Source organism: Sebastes umbrosus, chromosome 5 (assembly GCF_015220745.1).
Source record: "Sebastes umbrosus isolate fSebUmb1 chromosome 5, fSebUmb1.pri, whole genome shotgun sequence".
In the NCBI taxonomy this organism is placed as follows: Eukaryota; Metazoa; Chordata; class Actinopteri; order Perciformes; family Sebastidae; genus Sebastes; species Sebastes umbrosus.
This window is the reverse complement of record NC_051273.1, coordinates 24,464,156-24,488,544: the sequence shown is the minus strand read 5'-3', so window position 1 is coordinate 24,488,544 and position 24,389 is coordinate 24,464,156. Positions and strand designations below refer to the sequence as shown.

The following is a 24,389-nucleotide window of genomic DNA, read 5'->3' as shown; positions in this document are numbered from 1 at the left end:
TATTGCTAATTTTTAAAAACACAACTGTGGAACTGTGGCTACAAGCTTTGGCTAAAGTTCTCTTTGGCATTAGCAAAAATGCCATAAAGAAGAAGAGCCATAACTCAGTGAACTGAATCAGTAATGTCTATTATACAGCAAGTTTGCTAATATTTGCTCAAATTAGCCACTATTAGGTTAAATCAAGGGTCTCCGACCTTTTTTCTTCTGAGAGTTAATTTGACAAAAATGATAGTAGCCAAGAGCTACTCATAGCACCAATCAATCAATTTGTACATCACCAATAGCAGACATAATTTCTGTCTTACTTTTATGGTGCTTTAATAACATTACAGCCACCACAGTCATCACCTGTATTACAATCTCGCCATAGGCAAATGGCTTTTGGTGTTTCATTATGATGTATTTCACTATACGAAGCATCTGCTGCTGCGTTGGTCTTCTTCTTCAGTTTGGTAAACAGAGACTGTTCTTTAAGCATTATTTTCAGCTCTTTTACCTTCTCTGTTCGTAAACTGCTATCGGTCTGAAAGATTGGATAGAAAAAGTGACTTTGAGTCAATGTTATGTACATATTGTTTGAATCTATAGCGAGCCACTCAGAAACTTGCTTGTGAGGGTTAAAGGTTGTAGTAGCAAAATTAGAGATATTCACATTTTCATTTGAAAGTGGAGATGTGTTATTACTTCTTTCCAAAGTTACATAGTCTTACTTGATTTATTTGGTGAGTTAGACTAATTGATTAAATTTAGGAAGGCTAATATTTTCTCTGGTCACAGGCTGGCGTGTGTACTACGTCCCTGAGAGAAGCAATGTGTTCACTGTAAAAGGTACGACACTATACTGGGTAAAAATAATTGTTTTCGAGTGTTTTGTGAATGATGAATTAAAAAATGGTTACATTTATTTATTAAGCGAATACAGAGCTGGGGGACATTTTTCAGGTTCCCATGAGGAGGTCATTGCTATGTTCCTCAGTTCTATATATATACCGCACATATCGGGAACCTCATAACTAACTTGTTATCTAATCATAATCACAAAATCTACATTTACTTTTTTTTATTTTGTGGTCCAAAGGCCACATTTACCTTGCTGTCTCCAAATCAAACCAAATCATCAAAAATATAGAAAACATTGTTTTTCAATCGTATGGCATGCAGCAATAAAACATGCTGGGTAATTTTGTGGATCAAACCCAACCCAAACCCAAAGAGTATGAGTCAAGTTTAAGTAAAATGTTATCCACAAAACCACCCAGACTCTGTAATATTCTCTGCCTGGTTAGCTTTGTAACATTTTTTTATAGACCATAAAATCAAATAAAATGATAAATTGGTTTTGTTTTGAAGCCTTTTTCCAACAAAAAAATGGTTAATATTTATGAAATATTCTAACTTGAAACAGATCAAATTTGATTCAAACAAAATAGGAGGGTTAATGTGTGTTAACAGAATATTGAACTGGGGAACTTAGGACCTTTGGAACATAGATACGCTCCCCATATGAGCACAAAACATCTACAGTGTCAGAAAGGTTCAGCAGGAGGTTCAGGAAATATGGACGACAGGAGTGTTTTAGAAATTACATGGGCTGTTAAAGCAATGAGTGATGCTGTTTTCTGACGGTCCAGTGGAAGAGTTCAGCATTAACACACGACTGAAGCATCTGATCAGGATCATAGAATAGGATACAAGGCGTAGCTCGCGATTCCACACGTGTTTCTGCCGTCTCGGACCATTCGCATGTAGCCGCCTTCTCCCCAACTGCTACCCCAACTAAGAAAAAAACAAACACTTTTAGACTACATGTGATATATGATAGAAAATGTAGTATTCGACAAAATCAACCCATGTTATTCTACATGTGGAGGGTTTTTCTGACCTGTTCTTGATGATCCAGAAGTCTTGGCCTCCTTCAGAGCCGTAACCAACCAGCAGCACCGCGTGACTCAGATTGTTCGGGTTACAGAGGGGCTCATCGTATATTCCTGCAAAGGAAATTTCAACCTACGTTAATGTGTTGTTTGGCCACTTGGGGGGAAGCATAAACAAGCAACATTTACATAGTATTATCACCTTTTGTTGCTTATTTACACAGCCAACAGATTAATTAATTTGGAGTCATGTTTATGTCCACCTGATGTCAATATTCACTTTTAGCTCTGTTTTGGTCTCCACCAACTCCTAATTATCTGTCTTTTTAGCTGCTAAATGCTGCACTATGTTCACCAGCTAGTTGTTTGTCTGTTGTTTGGGGCAACATATCCTCATATAATGGTTCGTATGATTCTTACGAAAAGTTATTCCTAATTTTTTACTTGTATTACAAACAAATTGATTTTGTGGGATATATATGAATTACAGTAAAGTTGTGGACCAAAACACTGAGCTGAAAGACGTTTCAAAGCTCTCTCTGTTTGTCACTATGAGCAACATATTTCACATAGACATAGTAATTTGATTCCATTCTTAGTATGAAAATATTGATTACAACAACTCACTGACAACGATTGTACAGAGGGAGTATTTTACTGTTAACCTGAGCTGTAGAACAGGAAGCTTGAATGATCTGCATCAATAGCTACTGTGATTGGTCCGATGGTTGCCACGGCGTCAGCCAGAGCCTGCTCGTCTCCTTTAGGTATGAACCTGTAGTCCTTGATATGAGCTACTGCACGTCTGCTGTCGTAGTAACAGGGCTGGGTGTCCTGGTGAGAGAAACACAGAGCTAAACGTTAATAATAATCATCAACTGATTTTAACTGTTTAATTATAGCAGGTCGAGCCTCACCACTGAGGTGTACGGGTAGGCACTGGTCGACTGCAGCCCGTTGTTGACCACGTAGTCGAAGGCGTTGGCCATCCAGGCCCCATTGCAGCCATAAGTACCATAAGCTCTGGAGCAGTCCACCAGGTTTTGTTCACTCAGAGACACAAGCTGACCTGTCCTCTTGTATATTTGTCCCTCGATGGCTCCCGTAGTGCTGAAGGCCCAGCAGGAGCCACAGTAACCCTGTGAAGAACATTTAAAACATACAGTAGATGTGAAGGTGTTCATGATTCAGTCTGGATACTGAAAATTAATGTAGAAATGTCTTACCTGGTCTTTCACCTCCGTGACATAACCCATGTTCCTGTAGTCGACAAAATAAGCATCTAACTTCCTGGCATTGATACGCAGTCGTCGTCCCGAGACCGTCTTCCCTCTCTGCACGAACTGGGCGTCTATCATGGCTCCTTGCAGAACCTGGTACTCTTGTCTCGTCTACATATGGAGAACATAAAGAAGATTGTTTCCCAATAATTCATGTTATGGAGTTGTCCAGGCTGTTCTCATTATACTGTTCCTAGCTATACCTACAAAAAGTAATGCACTGTAATTCATACATAAAACAGTTTATCAATTTCTATGTAAATCACATAATCGTGAGCCAGGACAGGTGACATACTATATGGAGTGACAAAGACTGCGTAGTGAGGAGGTCGGGGTGGACGGGTGGGTCAAACAAACTCAGGACTTTGTGTCAATTTTGGCGGCCCCATGTGGACAAAAGCGGTAGTGTTTCCGAGCACCAGGGTCCCTTTAAAAAACACTCTAATTTCACTGCAACAGGGTCTGACAATCTGTCCCACTCAGTCCTGCGTCTGGTTCTCCTGTGCATCCCTTCCCTCCAGCGGGCCCAGCAATACGGCCTGACAGGCATTAAGAATAACTATATAGAAACAGCTAATCTTCTCGCTGGTGGTCTTGTTTACTTACAGAGTTCCTTGTAGTAACTTTAAATACTTTGATTTGAGGTTGTAGGCAGTGGAGCTTTTATCATAGAGAAGAAAACACTGCTCCTCACCAGGTCTCCATATTTATTCATGGCCATAGCGAACGGCCTCATCCCCATGAAGAACCCTTGATTATTGTCTTCAATCATCTGTTTGTTCTCCTCCCAGATGGCCCTCCTCTGCATGTCGTCCTGCAGGATAACACAGAAAGAAAGACTCCAGTGAATCAGAGCTTTTACTGTTGCTGCTTGTATTTTAGACGTGCAGTCGGTCTCACCATGTCTTCGTGGGTAACGCCATGGCTGCTCTTCCAGATGTCCCACTCGGTCAGGACCGCCTCGTCCGACTCGGAGGCCACGTACTGCGGGCCGAACAGCAGGATGGAGAGCAGAGCGGCCCGCAGCAGGAAGCTGGTCTGCTGGACTACAAGGACAAGAGCATCACAGAGGAGTCACTGAACCTAAACAAACTGTTCTTATCACAGTTTGTCATTGTTCTGTTGTTTACTGCTAAATAAATAAAATACGCATCGGGACACTTGTTGTTGTTTTTGTTGTACACTGAAGTTTGTATTTCTGGTCTGCAGAGGTGGACCAAGTCATTGTCCTGCAAGTCACAAGTCAAGTCTCAAGTCTCTGCACTCAAGTCCCAAGTCAAGTCCCAAATCAAGACTGACAAGTCTCAAGTCCACACCCAAATCAAGACTGACAAGTCTCAAGTCAAGACCCAAATCAAGACTGACAAGTCTCAAGTCAAGTCCCAAGTCAAGACTGACAAGTCTCAAGTCAAGACCCAAATCAAGACTGACAAGTCACAAGTCAAGTCTCATGTCAAGTCTCAAGTCAAGACCCAAGTCAAGTCTCAAGTCAAGACTGTCAAGTCTCAAGTCAAGACTGACAAGTCTCAAGTCAAGTCTCATGTCAAGTCTCAAGTCAAGACCCAAATCAAGTCTCAAGTCAAGTCTCATGTCAAGTCTCAAGTCAAGACCCAAGTCAAGTCTCAAGTCAAGACCCAAATCAAGTCTCAAGTCAAGACTGTCAAGTCTCAAGTCAAGACTGACAAGTCTCAAGTCAAGTCTCATGTCAAGTCTCAAGTCAAGACCCAAATCAAATCTCAAGTCAAGACTGTCAAGTCTCAAGTCAAGACTGACAAGTCACAAGTCAAGTCTCAAGTCAAGTCTCAAGTCAAGACCAAAGTCAAGTCTCAAGTCAAGACTGACAAGTCTCAAATCAAGACCGAAGTCAAGTCTCAAGTCAAGACTGTCAAGTCTCAAGTCAAGACTGACAAGTCACAAGTCAAGTCTCAAGTCAAGTCTCAAGTCAAGACCAAAGTCAAGTCTCAAGTCAAGACTGACAAGTCTCAAATCAAGACTGAAGTCAAGTCTCAAGTCAAGACCAAAGTCAAGTCTCAAATCAAGACTGACAAGTCCCAAGTCCTAAACTCTGAGTTTTGAATCCTCAACAAGTCATAATGCATTCTTCACCAAATGTAACCCATTTTAACAACAGAGTGATAATATATTAAATTTTTAAAAATCATGATAGTTTTTCAAAATTTGTGTTTATTTGATAAACGTTAATAATAATATTAAAATGTATTTATATAGCACTTTTCAAAAACAAGTTTACAAAGTGCTTCACAGACATAAAAAGCTGTACAATCCTAATAGTTGTGTAGTCTTTTGTAAAGTAATTCTACACAGGATGATCCAAACTGCATCATTGCTACATACTTTTAATATCTTCCTCTACCAAGTCCAAAATGGGCCATTTTAGCAAATCAACAGCAAAACATGAAACTTTTCTGCACTTCTATAATAAAATGTGACTGAGATGTGAAAATAAAATGTTAGATTGTAGAGTGAAGTAATTGGACAGCACCTGCTGACTGTAAAAATCCAGGATGTTTGTTCTAAAAGTGCAACATTATATTAATTTATAAAGGGGGGTTGATAAAAAAAAGAAAACCTCATTTGCAAAGGCTAAATTTCTAACATGACCCCTGATTGAACTCTCATGAAAATGCAATTTGATGTAAAAAGATTTGATATATCTGATATATAATCCATCATAAGTGAGGATTATGTGATGTCAATGGATCACGAATCAAACTCTACAAGTTGCTGCTATTACAAAGCAGCCTGTAAGCTCAAATAGTTTAATTTAGCAGAGGTTATTAAGGGTGTTTTTACTGGACAAACATAAAAGCCAACATACTGTGTACTCGGAAACATCAGCATCCATTGTCATGCCTCATAACAGTTAATGAAACTGAGCTGTTGGCATTTTTAAAAAGCATGTTGTCTTTAAAATAAAAGGTTTCAGATGTGAAATAAAAAGCCTGTGTCCATCTTACCTTCATGGATGTGAGTCTGTTTTGTTCCCATGGTCTGAGAGGGACGAGAGCAGCAGACTCACCGTCAACCCTCCTTATATAGCTTTACAATAAATACATGTTTCCACTGTACTTTAATGAATCCCTTAATCAACACTCATGGCAGCACCTGAGAAGGACATTAGTCAACAAAAATAAGATGCTTTCGCTGCTCCTCCTCCTCGGTAATACCTCTATTATCATCCAGAGAGAGCTAAAGCTGCAATATTGTAAATCCTTCAATTACCGGTTTATAATCATCATAACACCTGACATCTAAGTTTCCAAAAACAGTTTGGAGGAAGTACACAGATCATTTACTGAAGTAAAAGTACCAGTATGTTAAAAATACTTGACTAAAAGTTCATTAAAAGCCATACTTAAGTAAAAGTACAGAACTATAATCGGATAAATGTACTTAAAGTATTGTTATATTATTATATGTTACATTATTGTACTGTTAATACTTGTAAGTATCATTTTACTGTTGTAGCTGGTCGAGGTGAAGCTTTAACTGTTTTATATCAGGTAGTCCAGTGGTTCTCAGCTTATAAGGGGTCAGGCCCACTAAAAGGTCATGAAATGTATCTGTGGGGTTGTGAGATGATTAATGGGGCAGAAAAGAAGAAAAAACAAAGCTCTCCTTCACAAATTAGTATTTTCTTTTTTTTTACTTTTCCCAAATCATTTTTGTGAAATAATTTATCATATTTGGGATGGTTATTTTGAATGGTTTATTAATTGAAACTATCCGTGTAGCTTAGAATCACTCTTTGATGGAACCGCTAATAACCAGTGATGGAAAGTAACAAAGTACATTTACTCAAGTACTGTACCTAAGTACAATGTCGAGGTACTTGTACTTTACTTGAGAATTTCCATTTCACGCTACTTTATACTTCTAGACCACTACATCTCAGAGGGAAATATTGTACATTTTACTTCACTACATTATATATATAATATATATATATATTGTATATATAAATTTAAACTGCTCCACCTTTACCAGCTTGTAACAGAGTATTTCTACTCTGTCGTATTGCTATTTTTACTTAGATATAAGATCTGAGTACTTCCTCTACCACTGCTAACAACTATATATGTTGTTAAAGATGAAATGAATGACATGTGATTATGTGCCCCAACTAGACACTGTATGTAGGACTCAAGCCACAAAGGATAAGAACCACTGGTTTAATCATTAACAATGCATTTTTATTTACTGTAAAATTGTATTCTGTAAATTATCTTATAACTACAGCTGTCAAATAAATATGACAAAATTTGACAATATTTTTTATATACAGTATTATCAATGTAGTGGAATAGAAAAATTAGATCCCCAAGTACAAGTAGGCTACATCAAAGTATACTCACGCATCGGTGAGTAAATGTACTTAGTTACTCTCCACCAAGCTGTACTGATCCATCTGGCTTTACACCCGTGATCAACCCTTATGGCCCGTCGACCATTTTCTAATTCACAACGAAAATAATTTGATTAACATGGGATTTTTTGTACTTTGAATGTAAATAAGGTGCCAGAGTGCATAAAAATCCTCAATCCACACATCCTAGAAACGTGCATGTGTATTTCACACTAAAAGAACTTAAATATGATATTCCTTCTGTCCCTGGACCAGTTTATGGTTTATGTTTATGAATCATTCCAACATCTAAGTGACTGCATGATGGAAGAGGTTCCAGATATGTTTAGTGTTGTATAAACTCTTTCAAATGTAACCAAAGTATTTACAACTAAAATGCAGTTGCAGCTTTTAAATTCAGTAAAATATCTGATATATCTGTCATATATGGCCTAGTACAGGGGTCTGAAACCTGAGGCTCTGAAATGAATACCTGTTTTTTGTTTACATTTTCATTTTTATTTATCATCATTGTAGGTCTAATGTACGATGGTACGACAGAGTATTAGGGCCACACTGAGGAAAAAGAATATATCTGAGATTTTGAGAATAAAGTCATAATATTATAAAGTAGTAATTTTACGTGTTATTTTCCTTTTTTTCGTAATATTATGACTTTTTTTCTCGTAAAGTTTTGATTTTATTCTCATAATATTACTACTTTATTCTGTAAATCTCAGATGTTTTTTCCCTCAATGTGGCCCTAATACTCCGTCTTACATTGTCTCTTTGGCCCTCACTGCATTAGATTTATATACTATATACTAAGACTATAAACTGTGTTACCTTCATCACAATGAGCAAATGTTTTGCCTTTTTTTTGCCTAAAATGGCTCTTTTGACAGTAAAGGTTGCTGACCCCTGACCTAGTGTCATGGTGCCAAGTTAATTTAGTTAATAAGACAGAAAATAAAAAAATTCAAAGATAGATGATTTATGGGCCTTTTAATGTTGTATATATTTCATCTGATTAATATTATTAATGTTTGTTTATTAACTGGCTTCCTGACATTTTTAATGCAATAGTAAGTTGTGTCCTCTTCACTGTGTGTGTGTGTGTGTGTGTGTGTGTGTGTGTGTGTGTGTGTGTGTGTGTGCCCCTCAGCGCCCCCCAGTGGCCCTCTGCTCTCCTCCTCCTCTTCCAGCAGCAGCAGCACCGACCGGCTGACTGACTGCAGAGGATGAGCTCAGCTGACCGTCTCTCTCTGGCTCTTATTATTATGTCCTCGAACGAGGCGCCAACACCCAAACACAGACTCAGTCACAGACTCAGTGCGGCAAAACAGAGAGTCTCTCCTCAGCAGCCTCAGCAGCGGCTCTAATGAACGAGTCTGCAGCAGCAAGAAACATGAGTCACGAATGAGGTCTGCAGGATGTCGTTTAAGGTAAACCAGCTTTTTCCATCCATCATTGTCTCTCTGTGTACGAATCCTTATAGGGCCTCGATGAGAAAACATCACACATGCTTTCTCTTTAAGTGGAGCTGCAGATCAGGGTTTATTTAATGACCTGCTGTTTAACTGTGAGCTGGAATTAAATAGGCTGTTCAATGCAATAATCACAGTCGAGATGTGCATGTGTAGTAAGGTATCATATGGCCTGTGGTCCTACCTGGATTTCACACATTAACCTGTATAGTGTGCATGCACTGTTTGCAAAGCATTTTATTAAATGATTGTATTTCAATTAAATTAATATAATAATATAATATATAATATATAATAATAATAATAATAATATTAATATATATAATAATATAATTACATTTTATTCAGATCCCTTCAATCATATTCTGAAAGAGATGGAAATATGTGTGTTAGTTTGACCCATTTTTGGACAGATGGAGCAGGAGAAAAAGAGAGAGGATGGTCTTTTATGATACTATGGTGGCCTGTAGACACACTAGGGACAGTTATTGATGTTTAAAAGACATGAAAAAGTGCATTTTGCATAATAGGTGACCTTTAAACCTCCACTCTGCTGCCTGAACTGTCAGTGTGTTTAATACTATAATGGTGGTTTAAGGTCACCGGTGGTGGTTGTTGTGTGTATTTACCCTGCAGAAGGAAACACCCCTGGCTAATGCTGTGTTTTGGGCAGCGAGGAAGGGGAACTTGGCTCTTCTTCAGCTGCTGCTCAACAGCGGACGCGTGGACGCCGACTGCAGAGACAGTGTACGGACGCTGCATGTCCTCCTGGCTGCTCAGCTGCACGCTTCTTTAACCATAACCCACCTGTGGTAGGGACACAGAGAGCTTCACGCCTTACCTCTGTGGTTGCATGTGTGTGTATCACACATTTTTTTATTTTCATCATAATAATAAAGGGTTTCATGTGTTAAAGGTACAGTGTGTAGGATTTAGTGACATCTAGTGGTGTGGTTGCAGATTGCAACCAACTGAGTACTCCTCCGCTCACTCTTCCCTTTCTAAGACTGGTAACGTGAGCCGCCGAGTGCAAAACCGTGGTAACACCGTTCACCTCACTCAGAGGTCATCCATAATAACCATAACACAACCATAATAACACTACTTTAAGGTCCTGACACACCAAGCTGACGGTCGGCCGTCGGACAGTTTGGGGCCGTCGGTGAGCGTATGTCGGCCTAGTTTTTTCAGTGTGTCCCTCACCGTCAGTTCTAGTCTGCCTGTGTCTGACGTTTTTCGTCCGATTCAGCATGCTGAATCGGCGGTGGCGCCCGTAGGTGAGAGAAATCACTCTGATTGGCTGTTCAGCTTAAACTAATCAGTGCACGAGAAGAGAAACGGACATGAGGAAAGCAAGACAACGAGTATAGTCAGGAGAATCATCTGATCATTCTAATACGCGGATATTTTCACAGTGACATGAACACCTGGAATGAAGCTAAGTGGTGAGTGAGAGTGTGAAAATGGTCGGCAGACGCCGCTTTGTTTCATGTACGTATCATAACAACAGCTTGTATATCCACCATCCTCGGTCTTCTGTTTTTGAATGATGAATACAGACTACCACCGCCTGCTGGTGTGGAGAGTTATTTCATCTCACGCAGGCGCAGAACGTACGTGGTAGTCGACCGTTGGCTGTAGTCTTTGTGGTGTGTTCAAGTGCAACTTTTTGGCCAAGACAAAGTCGACGTGAGGCGACGCAACAGGCGGCCTTCGTCGCCGCTAGTTCTTTGATGTCGGGTTGGAGTGTCTGGGCCTTTAGGAGCAGCGGAAGTCAGTCAGCGGCAGGCGGTACCACGGTTTTGCACTCTACGCCTCACGTTACCGCAGTTTCACAAGAATGTCAGAGAACTATGGTGACCTTCAGGTAACGTAAAAACGTGGATGTCTCTCTCACTAGAGCCAGTGTTTGGTTTGTCCGCTCTGGGCTACTGTAGAAACATGGCGAGCAACATGGCGGACTCTGTGAAGAGAACCAGCTCCCAATGTAGATATAAATGGCTCATTCTAAGCTAACGAAAACACAATTATTCTTATTTTCAGTTAGCTATACACTAAAGAAAGCACACTTATTAATATATTATATTCCATTTCTGCTATTAGATCCCATGAAATGTTACACACTGTTCCTTTAAGTTGGAAATTCTTCAGAATTTAGTGGTTTCATCACATTTTAAAGTATTTTTCAGCAAGTCATTTGCAATAAAACATCCAAGGTTGCTAATTTATTGTTGCCAACAATCTCCCGCACACTAACTTGCAAAAATACATTTATTTGTGATGTTTCGGCCCCTGATGTAGCTTATTTTTGCAAGTTAGACAATGTACTGTGAGTATGCAACTTTTGATCTACTCGTCCCTCTCCTACGCACCTGCATCATAAAACAGATGTACAAAGAGTTCTTCTGCTAATTTCTTGTTGCCGTGCTTCTTTTCAGTATGGAACGACAGCGCTGATGGTGGCGTCGTACAGCGGCCATTATGAGTGTGCCAAAGAACTCATCATGCAAGGAGCCGACATCAACTACCAGAGAGAGGTATGATCGCACAATAACTGGCTATAGCCCGTGGAAACAATGCATCACAGGGAAACTGGAGTCAGCAAAATCCACCTGAAACAACTTACAGACTGCTTCTGAAGACTCCTGAGCCAGGCCTTTAATTGAATATTCATATACATACATACATGGAAAGTTTTTTTTCAAGTTCAAGTAAAATGAAAACAGCCTTTTATCTCTTTTAATCGTCCTTTCCAGACAGGTTCTACCGCCCTGTTCTTCGGCTCCCAGCATGGACACGATGACGTTGTGAAGCTCCTCTTTGAGTTTGGTGCCTCCACTGAATTCCAGACAAAGGTACGCAGCAGCAGGACAATGGATGTGTATATAACAGCCTTTTATAATACTGGGTGTGGTGGAGACTGCTGAGATGCTATCATGGGCAGATTATTGTGGCCATTTTGTGTCTCTTTGTAGTCATTTTGAGTCTCTTTGTAATTGCTTTGTGTCTCTTTGTAGTAATTTTGTGTCTCATTGTAGTTGTTTTGTGTCTCTTTGTGACCATTTTGAGTCTCTTTGGGGCCATTTTATGTCTTTGTTGTCACTTTGAGTGTCTTTGTAGTTGCTTTGTGTCTCTTTGTAGTCATTTTGTGTCTTTTTGTGGTTGTTTTGTGTCTCTTTGTAGTTGCTTTTTGTGGCTGTTTATATCTCTTTGTGGCCATTTTGTGTCTCTTTGTAGTCATTTTGCATCTCTTTGTGGTTGTTTAGGGTCTTTGTGGCCATTTTGTGTCTGTTTTTAGTCATTTTGAGTCTCTTTGTGGTTGTTTTGCCCCTTTTCATAGTCGTCTTGGGTTTCTTTGTGGTCTCTTTGTAGTTGTTTTGTTCTATTTGTTGTATTTTTGTGTCTCTTTGTGGTAGTTACATGTTTCTTTGTGGTCATTTTGAGTCTCTCGGTACGTGTCTTTTTGAGTGACATTTTGTAGGTGAAGGCCGGGGGGTGTCCTGACACTTTGGGCCCCTGGGCCTGTTCCTGTTAGGCCTGTTCAGTAATCCACCCATGGATGCTGTCATCTCAGACGTGTGACCTCAGGGCGCTTCGTGTAGTGATAAGGAGACAAAGACACAAAATATGCTGCTCAAGCTGCTTTTTCACACCTCTGGAGACTTTAGAGAAGTTCTCTCTGCAGCATGCAACACACAGTGGTGTCTATTAACTGTTAATATCACCTGGTTTTATTGTGTTTTTTTGTGGCAGGACGGTGGCACAGCTCTCACCGTCGCCTCTCAGTACGGACACTCCAAGGTGGTGGACACCCTGTTGAAGAATGGAGCCAATGTTCACGACCAGCTGCATGTGAGTCACATCTTCGGCCTCTTCACTAGACCTGTCTCCTGTCTCTGTCAGTAACTCTGTCTGTCAGGTAGTTTTTATAGTTAGTTTGCACACAATGTCCCCAGCAGCTGGAATCCAGCCTCTCAGGTTTCTGCAGACTGCTGAGTCAGACACGACCAACATTTGGGAGGATTAGAGTCTGTCCTCAGGCAGCGGAAAACAACCTGACTGCACATACATATATTTATGAAATAGTAGTGATAGTAATAAGTTAAGAAAACACTTTTTTGCTTAGTTGGAAGCTTTTCTGAAAGTTTTTCAGCAGAAAGTGTTGTTCTTTTATGTTTCAGGACGGTGCCACCCCTCTGTTTCTCGCCGCCCAGGAGGGTCACGTGACTGTGATTCGTCAGCTGTTGTCATCCGGTGCTAAGGTTAACCAAGCAAGGGAGGTAATGACCTCGCCTCTTTAGCATTTTTAGAGATTTAAAGGGACACAGTCACACATGCAGTCGCCTCTTTAGCTCACAGCATCTCTAATTCTCATCCCTCCAAGTTATTTCATGACTGTAATATTCCTCTTTCGTTGCACCTCTTCCCTCTTATGTCCTTTGTCTCCCCTCATCCATGTGTTCTCCAGGATGGTACCGCCGCCCTGTGGATGGCAGCTCAGATGGGTCACAATGAGGTGGTGAGGGTGCTACTCCTCCGTGGTGCAGATCGGGATGCTGACAGAAAAGTGTGTGGTTCTTTTAGAATCAATAAAGTACATGAGGGGATTATTGATTGCCGTTGTTTAGTCCTCTTGTCCCAAACTAGACTAGTAAGCAGCCTACCTGTACTATCCAAAGTGTCAAGAACGTTTGAATAGTATAAGCCTGTGTACTACTACTGCTGCTACAGGATTTGTGGAATCACGCACCGTACAGACCGTCTTACACTCATAACATCTCAGAGTTTGAACATCTACAGTTCCAAGACAACTGTTCAACTTTATCTGCTGATGAGGACCATGTAATATAGCCGAAAGCCTCCGAGCAAGTGTGTAAGAGGACCTTGATTTGAGATTGTTTTCTAAATAATTGTGTGTGTTTTCTCTGCTGTCTTTCAAGGACGGATCAACAGCGTTATTCAAAGCAGCTTTTAAGGGACACAACAGCGTCATCGAGGAACTTCTCAAGTTTTCTCCTTCAATTGGTCTTCTCAAGGTAGAGGATGCTGCCAGTGAATGTAAAACTATTCCTTTAATACTAACCCTGCAGCACTGGAGTTTATATTTATTAATGACTGGAGAATACAAGTGTAAAGGAAAATAGACGCACACTCGTAGCCACGATGCAAAAAGAATATTCATTAATTTTTCAACATGACAGTCTTCTTCAGGGTAATACCTTGAAAACCCTGAAAAAAATACAAGAATAAAGACAAAGTAGTCGCACACTCGCAGCCACGATGCAAAAAATAAATTATTTTGCGTCGACATGACAGATACCTCTGTCATTTTTTTGCATCGTTGCTGAGTGTGCAACTATTTTCCTTTACACTTCAGCACTGGTGTGCGTTCCTCCTCTCCCTCATCCAATAACTGGAGAATACAACACCTCTTCCATTAGCATTATGAATCTTTTTATTTGTTGTCTCCAGAATGGCTCTACTGCCCTTCATGCTGCTGTTATGGGTGGAAATATTCGAAGTGTTCTGCTGCTGCTCGGGGCCAACGCAGACCCGTCACTACCCAACAAGGTGAGGCACGTAGATTTAAAACATGAGACAGAACATGAGTAGATAACTTCAGCTTCTGAACTATTTCTCGTGTGTGTTTCGCAGAGTAATGAACTCCCTGCAGATCTTACAAAGAGCGATCGCATCCTAAAGGTGTTACATCCAAAGATGTTAAATGGAGACAGCTGATGACGAACCCAGACTGCTGCCTCCATGCCTGCCTGTAAAACACTCACTGGTGATGTGTACTGAGGGGGGGGATTTAACAACAATACAGTGTCAAATCTACTCAACTACAACATGTACTGTACATGGTGCTTGCTTTTGATTGCGACTGAAATTAAGCCATTAAATGTTGAATAAACCTGGACTAAATCTAATGCAACACAACGTGCAACCAAAATGTCTGCCATGTGCATCATCTCCTTCACTCTGTTGTTCTACAGTATATATGCATTTATTTTTGTTTACCCCAGGTGTTGTAAGATTTCTAGATATTTTTTGCACACTTTTTATTTGCCTTTTCAATAATAGATGTAATAAAGTGTAAATTTGTTATTCAACCATAAATGGCAGTGTGCATGTTTTTATTTAATGTGTGAGGATTAAGGAATTTTATTTTGAAAAGTCATAGATGTCATGATTAGTATTTTAATAATAACAATAATAGCAAAATAAATGATTATTTATTATCATTTATCATCATTATTATTTATTATATGAGTTATTTGTAATGATTAGTATTCACTAGAGGTCAGTAATTTTAGATGTACACCTGTCTCACACCTGTAACTCACTTTTATTATGCTTGAATTTGATTTGAGTTATTTTTTTTCTCTGCAAAGTGAAATAATGAATTCTAAATATTTTCATCTTTACTACATAGACATAAATATTTAGAATTAATTATTCTACTTTGCAGAAAAAAAATGTATTTTTTTATTTTTTATATTTATTTAATATTTACATCTATGTAGTAAAGATAAAAATATTTAGATTTTTTAAATTCTTAAAATTAATTATTTCAATTTGCAGAAAAAAACGGAAATGTATTTGTTATGTTTTATATTTATTTAATATTTATGTCTATGTGGTCAAGATAAAACAATATTTAGAATATTTAGAATTAATTATTTTACTTTGCCGAAAAAAATATTTTTTAATTTTTAATTTAATTTTTTAATTTTTATTTAATTTACGTCTATGTAGTTCAGATAGAAATATGTAGAATATTTGGATTTTTTAATATTTAGAATTAATTACTTTACTCTGCAGAAAAAACGAAAATATATATTTTTTATTATTTATATTTATTTAATATTTACATCGATGTAGTCCAGATGAAAATATTTATTTAGATTTTTTTAATATTTAGAATTAATTATTTTACTTGGCAGAAAAAAACGGAAATGTATTGATTTTATTTTTGTATATTTATTTAATATTTACATCTATGTAGTAAACATATATAGAATATTTCGATTTTTTAAATATTGAGAGTTAATTATTTTACTTTGCAGGAAAAAAAAACTGAAATGTATTTAATATTTGCATATTTATTTAATATTTATATATATTTTTTATATTTTATAATATGTATTTAGTTGTTGTTAAAAGCCTGACTGAGCTCTCACGTCAGCTGACGAAGATGACAATAACATTGTCACGTCACCACCCCGGAAGTGAACTTTTGTTGTTGATGCGGAAGCAGAGAGAGGCGAGACTTTAAAGATGTTATGCGACTGAAGTTTTGATATATAATGAAACTTAAGTAGCTGGTAACAAGTTAAACCAATAAGATAATTCTCGAGTTAACAGTTGAATCTAAAGTTTGAGCCAGACATTAACCTCTAGATGGCTGGAGGTAACTTACAGGTGAGTGACAAACTTCTGTTCAGCTAGTTTACCTGATTACACAACAAGGTGTGACGTCACAAGAGACTTCTAACAATTCACTTTTTAATGAACTAAATGTCTAAAAAACATTGAAATATTATATAAAACTAAAGATATGTTGAATCATAACTGACTGTATATTATATATATACTGTATTGTAGTTCCATACATTACCTGTATGGAGGTAAACACATACAAAACCAACAGGTAGCTTGACAGACTTCATACCTTTACTCAAGTACTACAATTTTGAGGTACTTGTACTTTACTTGCATAACACTATTTCCATTTTATGCTTCTTAATACTTCTACATCTATTACATCTCAGAAGTAAATAGGCTATTGTTATTTTTACTTCACTACATTTATTTGACAACATTAGTTGCTAGTTTGTTTGCAGATTTAGATTATTAATACAAAATAATAATACTCAACTCATACATTAGGATGTACTATTATAGATTAAACTACCCAGTAGTATATGAAGTTTTTAAAATTATGATATTTTTATTAAATTAAATTAAATTAAATTAAATTAAATTAAATTAAAATAAATTAGATTAAATATTCCAGGCAATATTTTTTGGGTTCTTGTTAATTTACTCCCTTATTGTAATTTATTTACAATATTTTTATGTGCATTCTTTTGGGAAAAATTGTTAATAAGGACCAAAATAAATTACTACTGTACAAGTACAAAGATTTGAACATAAAGATGAACTAACTCTGTACCAAGGTTTAGAAGTAATAATATTAATGTCTTTTTTCACTTTTTTTTTTATAATTTAGGAATACTTTATGAGAGCTACAAGTTAACAACAACATTTGGGTTGCCAGGTTGTGAAAAAGATACTAAACATATATAAAGAAGTTCAGGTTCCATTATCACGTTTCTGATGACATTTTCCCTTTAAACTTAAAATATAGTTTCATTTCAATAACTTGAGGCCCAAAGAGGTCAAATTAAAGGGACTATTTGTAACTTTCAGAAATGCTTCTTAACAGCGACACCTGTGGCCGTGAAATCAACGAAAGTCAGCGTCGGGCTCGCGCTTGCTCGCTCTAAATATACCTGAACGAGCATCGCTCAAAACAGTGAGGCGACACACGTCAGCTAAAAGCACAATATCACTCTATATTTCAGCTGCTTGGCAGTAATGTTAGCTGACCAGATGAAGGTCTCTCCATGAACATGATTTAGATCTGATCCTAGTGTTGGCTTTTCCTGCCTAAGTGCAGGCTGAAGCAGCGGGGCTCTGCAGAGTGTCTCCTCTGCTCTCTCCGCCCGCAGCCGGAGAGAGCAGAGGAGACACAGGCACCCGGTCGGTAACGAGAGGTTAACGTAACTCTCTCAAGAGCTCCGTCACTTCACAAGACACGGGAAACCTCTGTTGGTCTGGAGGAACTGCAGAATTTATTTCTGCACAAACGTCCCCTGTGCATTCACTAGATATTCTCAGAGCTAAACTAACTCTTCTGCAGTGAGGAGTGAGCGCGCGTTCACGTCTAGAGGTGGAGCGAGACAGCGAGGACGCGCGCGCATTCTGAGTGAAGGAGAGCAGGCAGCGGACACGAGGCTGCAGCCTTTAAAAGGACTATTTGTAACTTTTTAAGCGTATAAATGTAGCGGGTCGCCACACATGCGCGTTCGCATATGCGCGCTCGCGTGTGGCCGCTGCCTCTCCAACTCTGCCTGCCTGCCTTCGCTCAGAGAGCGCGCGCGTTCTCAGCTCGCTCCACCTCTAGACGTGAACGCGCGCTCACTCCACACTGCAGAAGAGTTAGTTTAGCTCTGAGAATATCTAGTGAATGTACAGTGGACGTTTGTGCAAAAAAAAATGCTGCAGCTCCTCCAGACCAACAGAGGCTTCCTGTGTCTTGTGAAGTGACGGAGCTCCTCAGTTAGTAACGTTATCGTCTCGTTACCGACCGGAAGCCGGTGTCTCCCTGCTCTCTCCGGCTGCGGGCGGAGAGAGCAGAGGAGACACGCTGCAGAGCCCCGCTGCATCAGCCTGCACTTAGGCAGGAAAAGACAACACTAAGATCAGATCTAAATCATGTTCATGGAGAGACCTTCGTCTGGTCAGCTAACATTACTGCCAAGCAGCTGAAATATAGAGTGATATTGTGGTTTTAGCTGACTTGTGTCGCCTCACTGTTTTGAGCGATGCTCGTTCAGGTACATTTAGAGCGAGCAAGCGCGAGCCCGACGCTGACTTTCGTTGATTTCACGGCCACAGGTGTCGCTGTTAAGAAGCATTTCTGAAAGTTACAAAGAGGTCAAATTAACCAATTTTCCACTAAAAAGGATTTTTTTTTTGCAACCTGGCAAAGTTGCATGTGCAAATTAATTATTTACCATTAATAAAACACATTCATTATATTATTTTTCCTGTTGTCTGTCTGTTCTCAGAAAGCTATAGATCTCGCCAGCAAAGCTGCAGAGGAGGACAAAGCCAAAAACTACGAAGAGGCCCTCCGATGCTACCAGCATGCAGTGCAATACTTCCTTCATGTCATCAAGTGTGAGCTGCCTATCCGTGTTTGTATGTTTTCAACCATTATCTTCTGTTCAACTCATTGCGGTGATCTGATCTACTGCCTGTGTTACAGACGAGACTCAGGGTGACCGAGCAGCGCAGAGCATCAGAGCCAAGTGTGTGGACTACCTGGACCGAGCCGAGCAGCTGAAGGAATATCTGAAGAAGAAGGAGAAGAATCCTTCGGCCAAACCTGTCAAAGAGTCTGATGACAAAGGGTGAGTCATCATCTCCCGGTGTTTGTTACTGTGGTGACTTTCTTTAGTACTTGTTTAAATTCAGGCTCATTTTCTACAGTATACCTCTATTATTATAGGGAAAATAGAGACGAAGTTCTGGGGCAGTTAAATGCAAAAATGCACCAAATGAACACCTATAATAAGTACCCGGTTACAGAGTCTTTTTCAGGGCCCTTCCTAAGAATTTGCAATTTCATATCAGTTTCAGTAAAATCAAGTGTTACTGCATACCCCTAAAAAATACCAATCATTGTTCACTGTCAATAAATCACGATGTGGACTGTTGTTATTTAATTTCAGGGATGAAAGTGGTGATGGGGACGACACAGAGAAAAAGAAGTTCCAAAATCAACTCTCAGGTGATTGACGCTGTCGCTGCATTGAATGAACATCGAGGCAGATGCAGCAGTTACATATGATGTACTAAACATAATGAATGCTTTATCAAACCCATCTCTCTCTCTTAAAGGTGCCATTGTCATAGAAAAGCCAAACATTAAGTGGGACGATGTAGCCGGACTTGAGGGGGCCAAAGAAGCCTTAAAAGAAGCCGTGATCCTGCCCATCAAATTCCCTCATCTGTTCGTCGGTACAGAAAACAAGAGACAACGACGTTAAACCTCCTGATAATGAGTAGTGTTTAATAATACGGTATCTGTTTGTGAAGGAAAGAGAACTCCTTGGAGGGGGATCCTCCTGTTTGGCCCTCCAGGAACGGGGAAATCCTACCTGGCCAAGGCGGTGGCCACGGAGGCCAACAACTCCACCTTCTTCTCCGTCTCCTCCTCCGACCTCGTGTCCAAGTGGTTGGGAGAAAGTGAAAAGTGAGGCCCGGGTTTCTTTTACATGATGATAAAACTGAGAATAAGATAAACTGATGATATAAACATCGACTGTTTCTCTCTCTCTAGGTTGGTGAAGAACCTGTTCTCTTTAGCCCGAGAACACAAGCCGTCGATCATTTTCATCGATGAGGTCGACTCTCTCTGCGGCTCCAGGAGCGAGAACGAGAGCGAAGCAGCGCGCAGAATTAAGACAGAGTTCCTCGTCCAGATGCAAGGTGAGTGAGAAGAGATGACCTGAAAAACTAATAGCAGTACTTTGTTTATGAAGTGTAAGAAATTTCCTCCTCCTCCTCTCAGGTGTTGGAAATGATAACGAGGGGATCCTGGTCCTGGGAGCCACCAACATACCGTGGACACTGGACTCTGCAATCAGGAGGAGGTTAGTTTCCTACGTTCTCTTTGAAAACTACAAGGAGAGCATCCTTTTTAAACGTAATCTCAAATGACAGCTCTTGATTATTATTCTTAAAGGGAAAGTGTGTAGGATTTGGCAGCATCTAGTGGTGTAGTTGCAACCAACTGAGTACCTCTCCGCTCACTCCTCCCTTTCCAAGACCCCCTTTCCGTTCGCCTCCCTCAGCATACTTGCCAACCTTGAGCGCTTAAAAAAAGGGAGGATTTCAAACCCAAAGCGGGGGGCTTGGGGGTCCTTCAGAGACTTTGTTTCCTGCATTCAGGTGACTTTTAAAGAATGAAAATAACAAAATAATAAGTACACTGCAACAGCATTTCTATGTTAAACTTTTAATTTTACCTTTAACTCCCAGGAAAGAAAACTGAATAATTCTCCCCTCTGGCGTAAACTTGGCGTGTGAATCTCAGGCATAAACTAATATTCATCAGTTTTTATAAATTTGTTTGCCTCTGCTTGAGTATTTCTTTCAGTTAGTTCTCTCCATTTCTCTCTCCGTCTCTCACTCCTTTCAGACACAATGCGACAACGGCACCACTGCGCTCTGAAACACATTATTTCCAATGAAGCTACCAGCAGAGTTGTGATGTACTGTAAATCAAACTCCGGCAAATTAATTGATGATCCAGTTTTATCACCAGAAATAAAACAATATTTAAGTACTGTTGCACTCAGGATGTCTCTTAGTAGTTGCTTCCAGGTCACATGTTGACATATGTGACCTGGAAGCAACTATTGTTCAATGGTCAACCTGCTGATCTCAGTAAAAATCTAGAAGCTTGCCGACATACAATTGACCAACAGTGTAAACAAAAATACTTAGTTTGAGAAATCTAGTCGTGTTTCTGTCTGCTGCATAATACTAAAGGTTTTCTGGAGAAACTGGGTTTGAAAGAAAGCCACTATGTTTGTACTTCGAGAGTGCAGCCTTTGATAGTGTTGATGACATCCCTCTTATTGATTAGGGGAAAAAAAGAGTCAACCTCTCAAACTAGTTTTATTCATGTCTGTCAGGTTGTATCTTTTTTTTATTTCAGTCAAAAACTTCTTATTAGACAAAATTAATATTGCAGCTGGAGCGCCACAACGCACCACACAACAACTCTACCATCTTTTCTGTAGTTGAAACATCAGGTCACTTATCCCTCTGTTCTCAGAGAGGTTTTCGGTTTCAAGAGAAAATTGAAGGGATAAAACAATCAGGATTTAAGAACTTAAATGATTCATAATGTCTTGAATCTTTTGTTTCTCTCAGGTTTGAAAAGCGGATCTACATTCCTCTGCCAGACGGGCACGCCCGCTCCTTCATGTTCAAACTGCATCTGGGCTCCACCCCTAACAAACTGACGGAGGACGACTTCGCCACTCTGGGCAAAAAGTCACAGGGCTACTCCGGAGCGGACATCAGTGTTATCGTTAGAGACGCCCTCATGCAGCCCGTCAGGAAGGTTCAGTCAACCACTCACTTCAAAAAGGTAAAAACAACAGCAACAGTTCACACACACAAGAAAAAAAACTGCTCAACTATTTCATTGCAAATCCACAAAATTATTATTATCAAAATTATTTAAAATAAGCAGAAGACAACCATTCATTACTTTTTCCTACTGAAAAAATGAAAATGTATGTAATTGTCATTAATTATTGACTGCATGAGCTGTGCCAGAACAGCGTTTTTGAATAGATGTGGTTATATATCGCTATAAAACCTAATAGAAACTCAAGTTTTTCTTTTTTGCCAACCAGATATAATTAATTAAATGGTAACAAGAAAGTTCACCAATTGGGAGACACTAAATAGACATTATTGATCCAAGAAATAGTTAAAATAGTTACTCATTCTCACCTTAAACGTGCCTGTTCAGCTGAATTAATCTGTCAAACTGAACTCAGAATGAACTACTTAGTATCTAATGTTTATTCTACTTCTTCCTTCCACACATAAAACACACACTAATTAAGGTTCGCGGGTCATTATGGAACAATCCCGACGTTGTGGTGGATGACCTCCTGACTCCGTGTTCTCCGGGTGATCCCGACGCCATAGAGATGACGTGGATGGACGTCCCTGGAGAGAAACTTCTAGAGCCAGTCGTGTCCATGGTAAGAAAAGACTTTCGCCAGGAAGGAAAATATGTGCATGTTATCATGTTATGTCGATCAGTGTTACTGACAAACACAGAGGAGTGCAGTGATCGGCTTTATTGTGACCTCTGTGATGTTTCCCGTGCAGCATGACATGCTGAGGTCGCTGGCAAGCACCAAGCCGACAGTGAATGAGGAGGACTTGGAGAAGCTGAAGAAGTTTACAGCGGATTTTGGTCAAGAAGGCTAATAACACTCAACACTCCTCATACTCCTTTAATAAGACTGTAACTAACAATTATTTTCACGGTCAATTATGCTTGTGATTAATCGATTAATCTTTATCGTGTCAAAGAGTGAAAAATGGTTGAAAATGTCCATCGACAGGTTACAGGAACACAGACTTCTTTAGTTTTGTGTTCTGATTAATGGTGATTCTAACCGATCAAGGCAGTGGTAGACCAGCAACTCCTCTGTGTTCTACGAGGTAAAATTACTGTTTTTGTCAATGGAGTCTGGTGGCTTTGAAGAGAGCATAGATAACAGCTTCAATTCCTGGTCGGAAACGTCTGTCTGACGTCAAGGTAAAGTGGTGAAAATATTCTAAATATAGCGTACACTTAAACTGATTTTGATTTTTTTAGGTGTCTAAAATCCGTTTAACTGCTGCCCCCGTCCACAGCAGTACATTACTTTGCTCCCGTGCTGGTACTCCTGTCCGTTTCTCCAAACTCCATCTACTGTAGGTAATACACTGACTATGGAGAAGTACCTCATACAACCCCACTGAGAAACACCTGAACTATCCCTTTAATGTTTTATTGAAGATAAAGTCGCTGTTTTTACTGAAGAATTGACCAAAATGATTAATCGATGATCAAAATCTTAATTGATGACTTTTTTACTGATCAACTAATCAATTAATCGACTGTTTCAACACTATTTATCACTAATTTATCAATCTACTGATGCTCGTGTTTACATACATATTTCTTTTACTTGCTGGTTTTATTTTGCATGTCTCAAACCAAAGTGATAATAATCTTTAAAGTTTGTTTTAAAGACCACCATTACTGTTCTAAAATATGTGGGTAAATGCACATTTTCAATACTACATACCTCTTAATATCGTCTAAAGGGGATTATGTTGCACATAACAGAATCAGTTTCAGGGTTGGCTTTTATAAGTGGGTCTTTATACCGTAAAATTTAGGAATACTAACTCTCTTTTAAACATATAAATAACCTTTTACTTGTTATTTTTATTTCTCTATATACAAAGTTGTCAATACCAGCTAAAAAGGGGCCTTCTGGGTTTCTGTTGAGTTATTAAACTTTACAGGAAACTTTAAATATTGTGCAATAATGCTTTTTAAAGCATTTCTAAATTCTGTCTATGCATCTAGTTTTAACTTTAATACTTCCGTAGTCGATTACTGTTTGTTCTGAATTACTCAGTTGGTTTGAAATATTTCTTTTGGGGGTTTAGAGGTTTCTTACTGTTACATTTGCACTATTTGTTGTATCCTCCACGACATGTTCTGTGAAGGAAAGTCTCAGGGTTAAATAAACAAAACAAAACAACAGGAGTCATTATTAACTTTGTGAATATATATATTTAATTGTTAAAATACATCTCTTAGTTAATTATTATATAGTTGTACTCTAAATGCAGGGTAGATCATAATTTAATTAGTACATTTGATAGGAGAAATATCAACAGGTTAATTTCTTTAAACTACCTAAGACCTGTAGAAAATTGACATCAATGTTACGCTGCTTGCACAAGCTGATAATTTAGCTAAAATTAC

At 39.0% G+C, this 24,389-nt stretch overlaps 3 protein-coding genes across 5 annotated transcripts; 2 read left to right on the top strand and 1 right to left on the bottom strand.

The window, feature by feature from the left end:
• Nucleotides 1-1,623: 1,623 nt before the first annotated feature.
• cts12 (cathepsin 12) lies at nucleotides 1,624-6,210 on the bottom strand. The gene is made up of 8 exons (XM_037771271.1): nucleotides 6,136-6,210; nucleotides 4,058-4,203; nucleotides 3,852-3,971; nucleotides 3,104-3,268; nucleotides 2,795-3,016; nucleotides 2,543-2,711; nucleotides 1,886-1,991; nucleotides 1,624-1,779 (listed from the first exon to the last, which is right to left on the bottom strand). Exons 1-8 carry the CDS (start codon nucleotides 6,164-6,166, stop codon nucleotides 1,680-1,682), a joined length of 1,059 nt encoding a protein of 352 aa, XP_037627199.1. The 5' UTR covers nucleotides 6,167-6,210; the 3' UTR covers nucleotides 1,624-1,679.
• A 2,510-nt stretch (nucleotides 6,211-8,720) lies between these two features.
• ankrd29 (ankyrin repeat domain 29) lies at nucleotides 8,721-15,130 on the top strand. 3 transcript variants are annotated; one of them, XM_037771279.1, is made up of 10 exons: nucleotides 8,721-8,968; nucleotides 9,647-9,757; nucleotides 11,449-11,547; nucleotides 11,767-11,865; nucleotides 12,764-12,862; nucleotides 13,192-13,290; nucleotides 13,479-13,577; nucleotides 13,951-14,046; nucleotides 14,483-14,581; nucleotides 14,666-15,130. In XM_037771279.1, exons 1-10 carry the CDS (start codon nucleotides 8,957-8,959, stop codon nucleotides 14,747-14,749), a joined length of 897 nt encoding a protein of 298 aa, XP_037627207.1. In that variant the 5' UTR covers nucleotides 8,721-8,956; the 3' UTR covers nucleotides 14,750-15,130. The 3 variants fall into 3 exon arrangements, with proteins under 3 accessions (XP_037627207.1, XP_037627208.1, XP_037627209.1); XM_037771280.1 differs by having other exon boundaries at nucleotides 8,930-8,968; nucleotides 9,647-9,822; XM_037771281.1 differs by lacking the exon at nucleotides 8,721-8,968 and adding an exon at nucleotides 9,599-9,608 and having other exon boundaries at nucleotides 9,647-9,822.
• A 1,098-nt stretch (nucleotides 15,131-16,228) lies between these two features.
• Nucleotides 16,229-23,162, top strand: LOC119489083 (vacuolar protein sorting-associated protein 4B-like). The gene is made up of 11 exons (XM_037771262.1): nucleotides 16,229-16,435; nucleotides 18,871-18,982; nucleotides 19,071-19,215; nucleotides 19,537-19,595; nucleotides 19,706-19,825; nucleotides 19,904-20,060; nucleotides 20,148-20,296; nucleotides 20,379-20,460; nucleotides 21,749-21,968; nucleotides 22,456-22,596; nucleotides 22,727-23,162. Exons 1-11 carry the CDS (start codon nucleotides 16,415-16,417, stop codon nucleotides 22,826-22,828), a joined length of 1,308 nt encoding a protein of 435 aa, XP_037627190.1. The 5' UTR covers nucleotides 16,229-16,414; the 3' UTR covers nucleotides 22,829-23,162.
• Nucleotides 23,163-24,389: the final 1,227 nt, after the last annotated feature.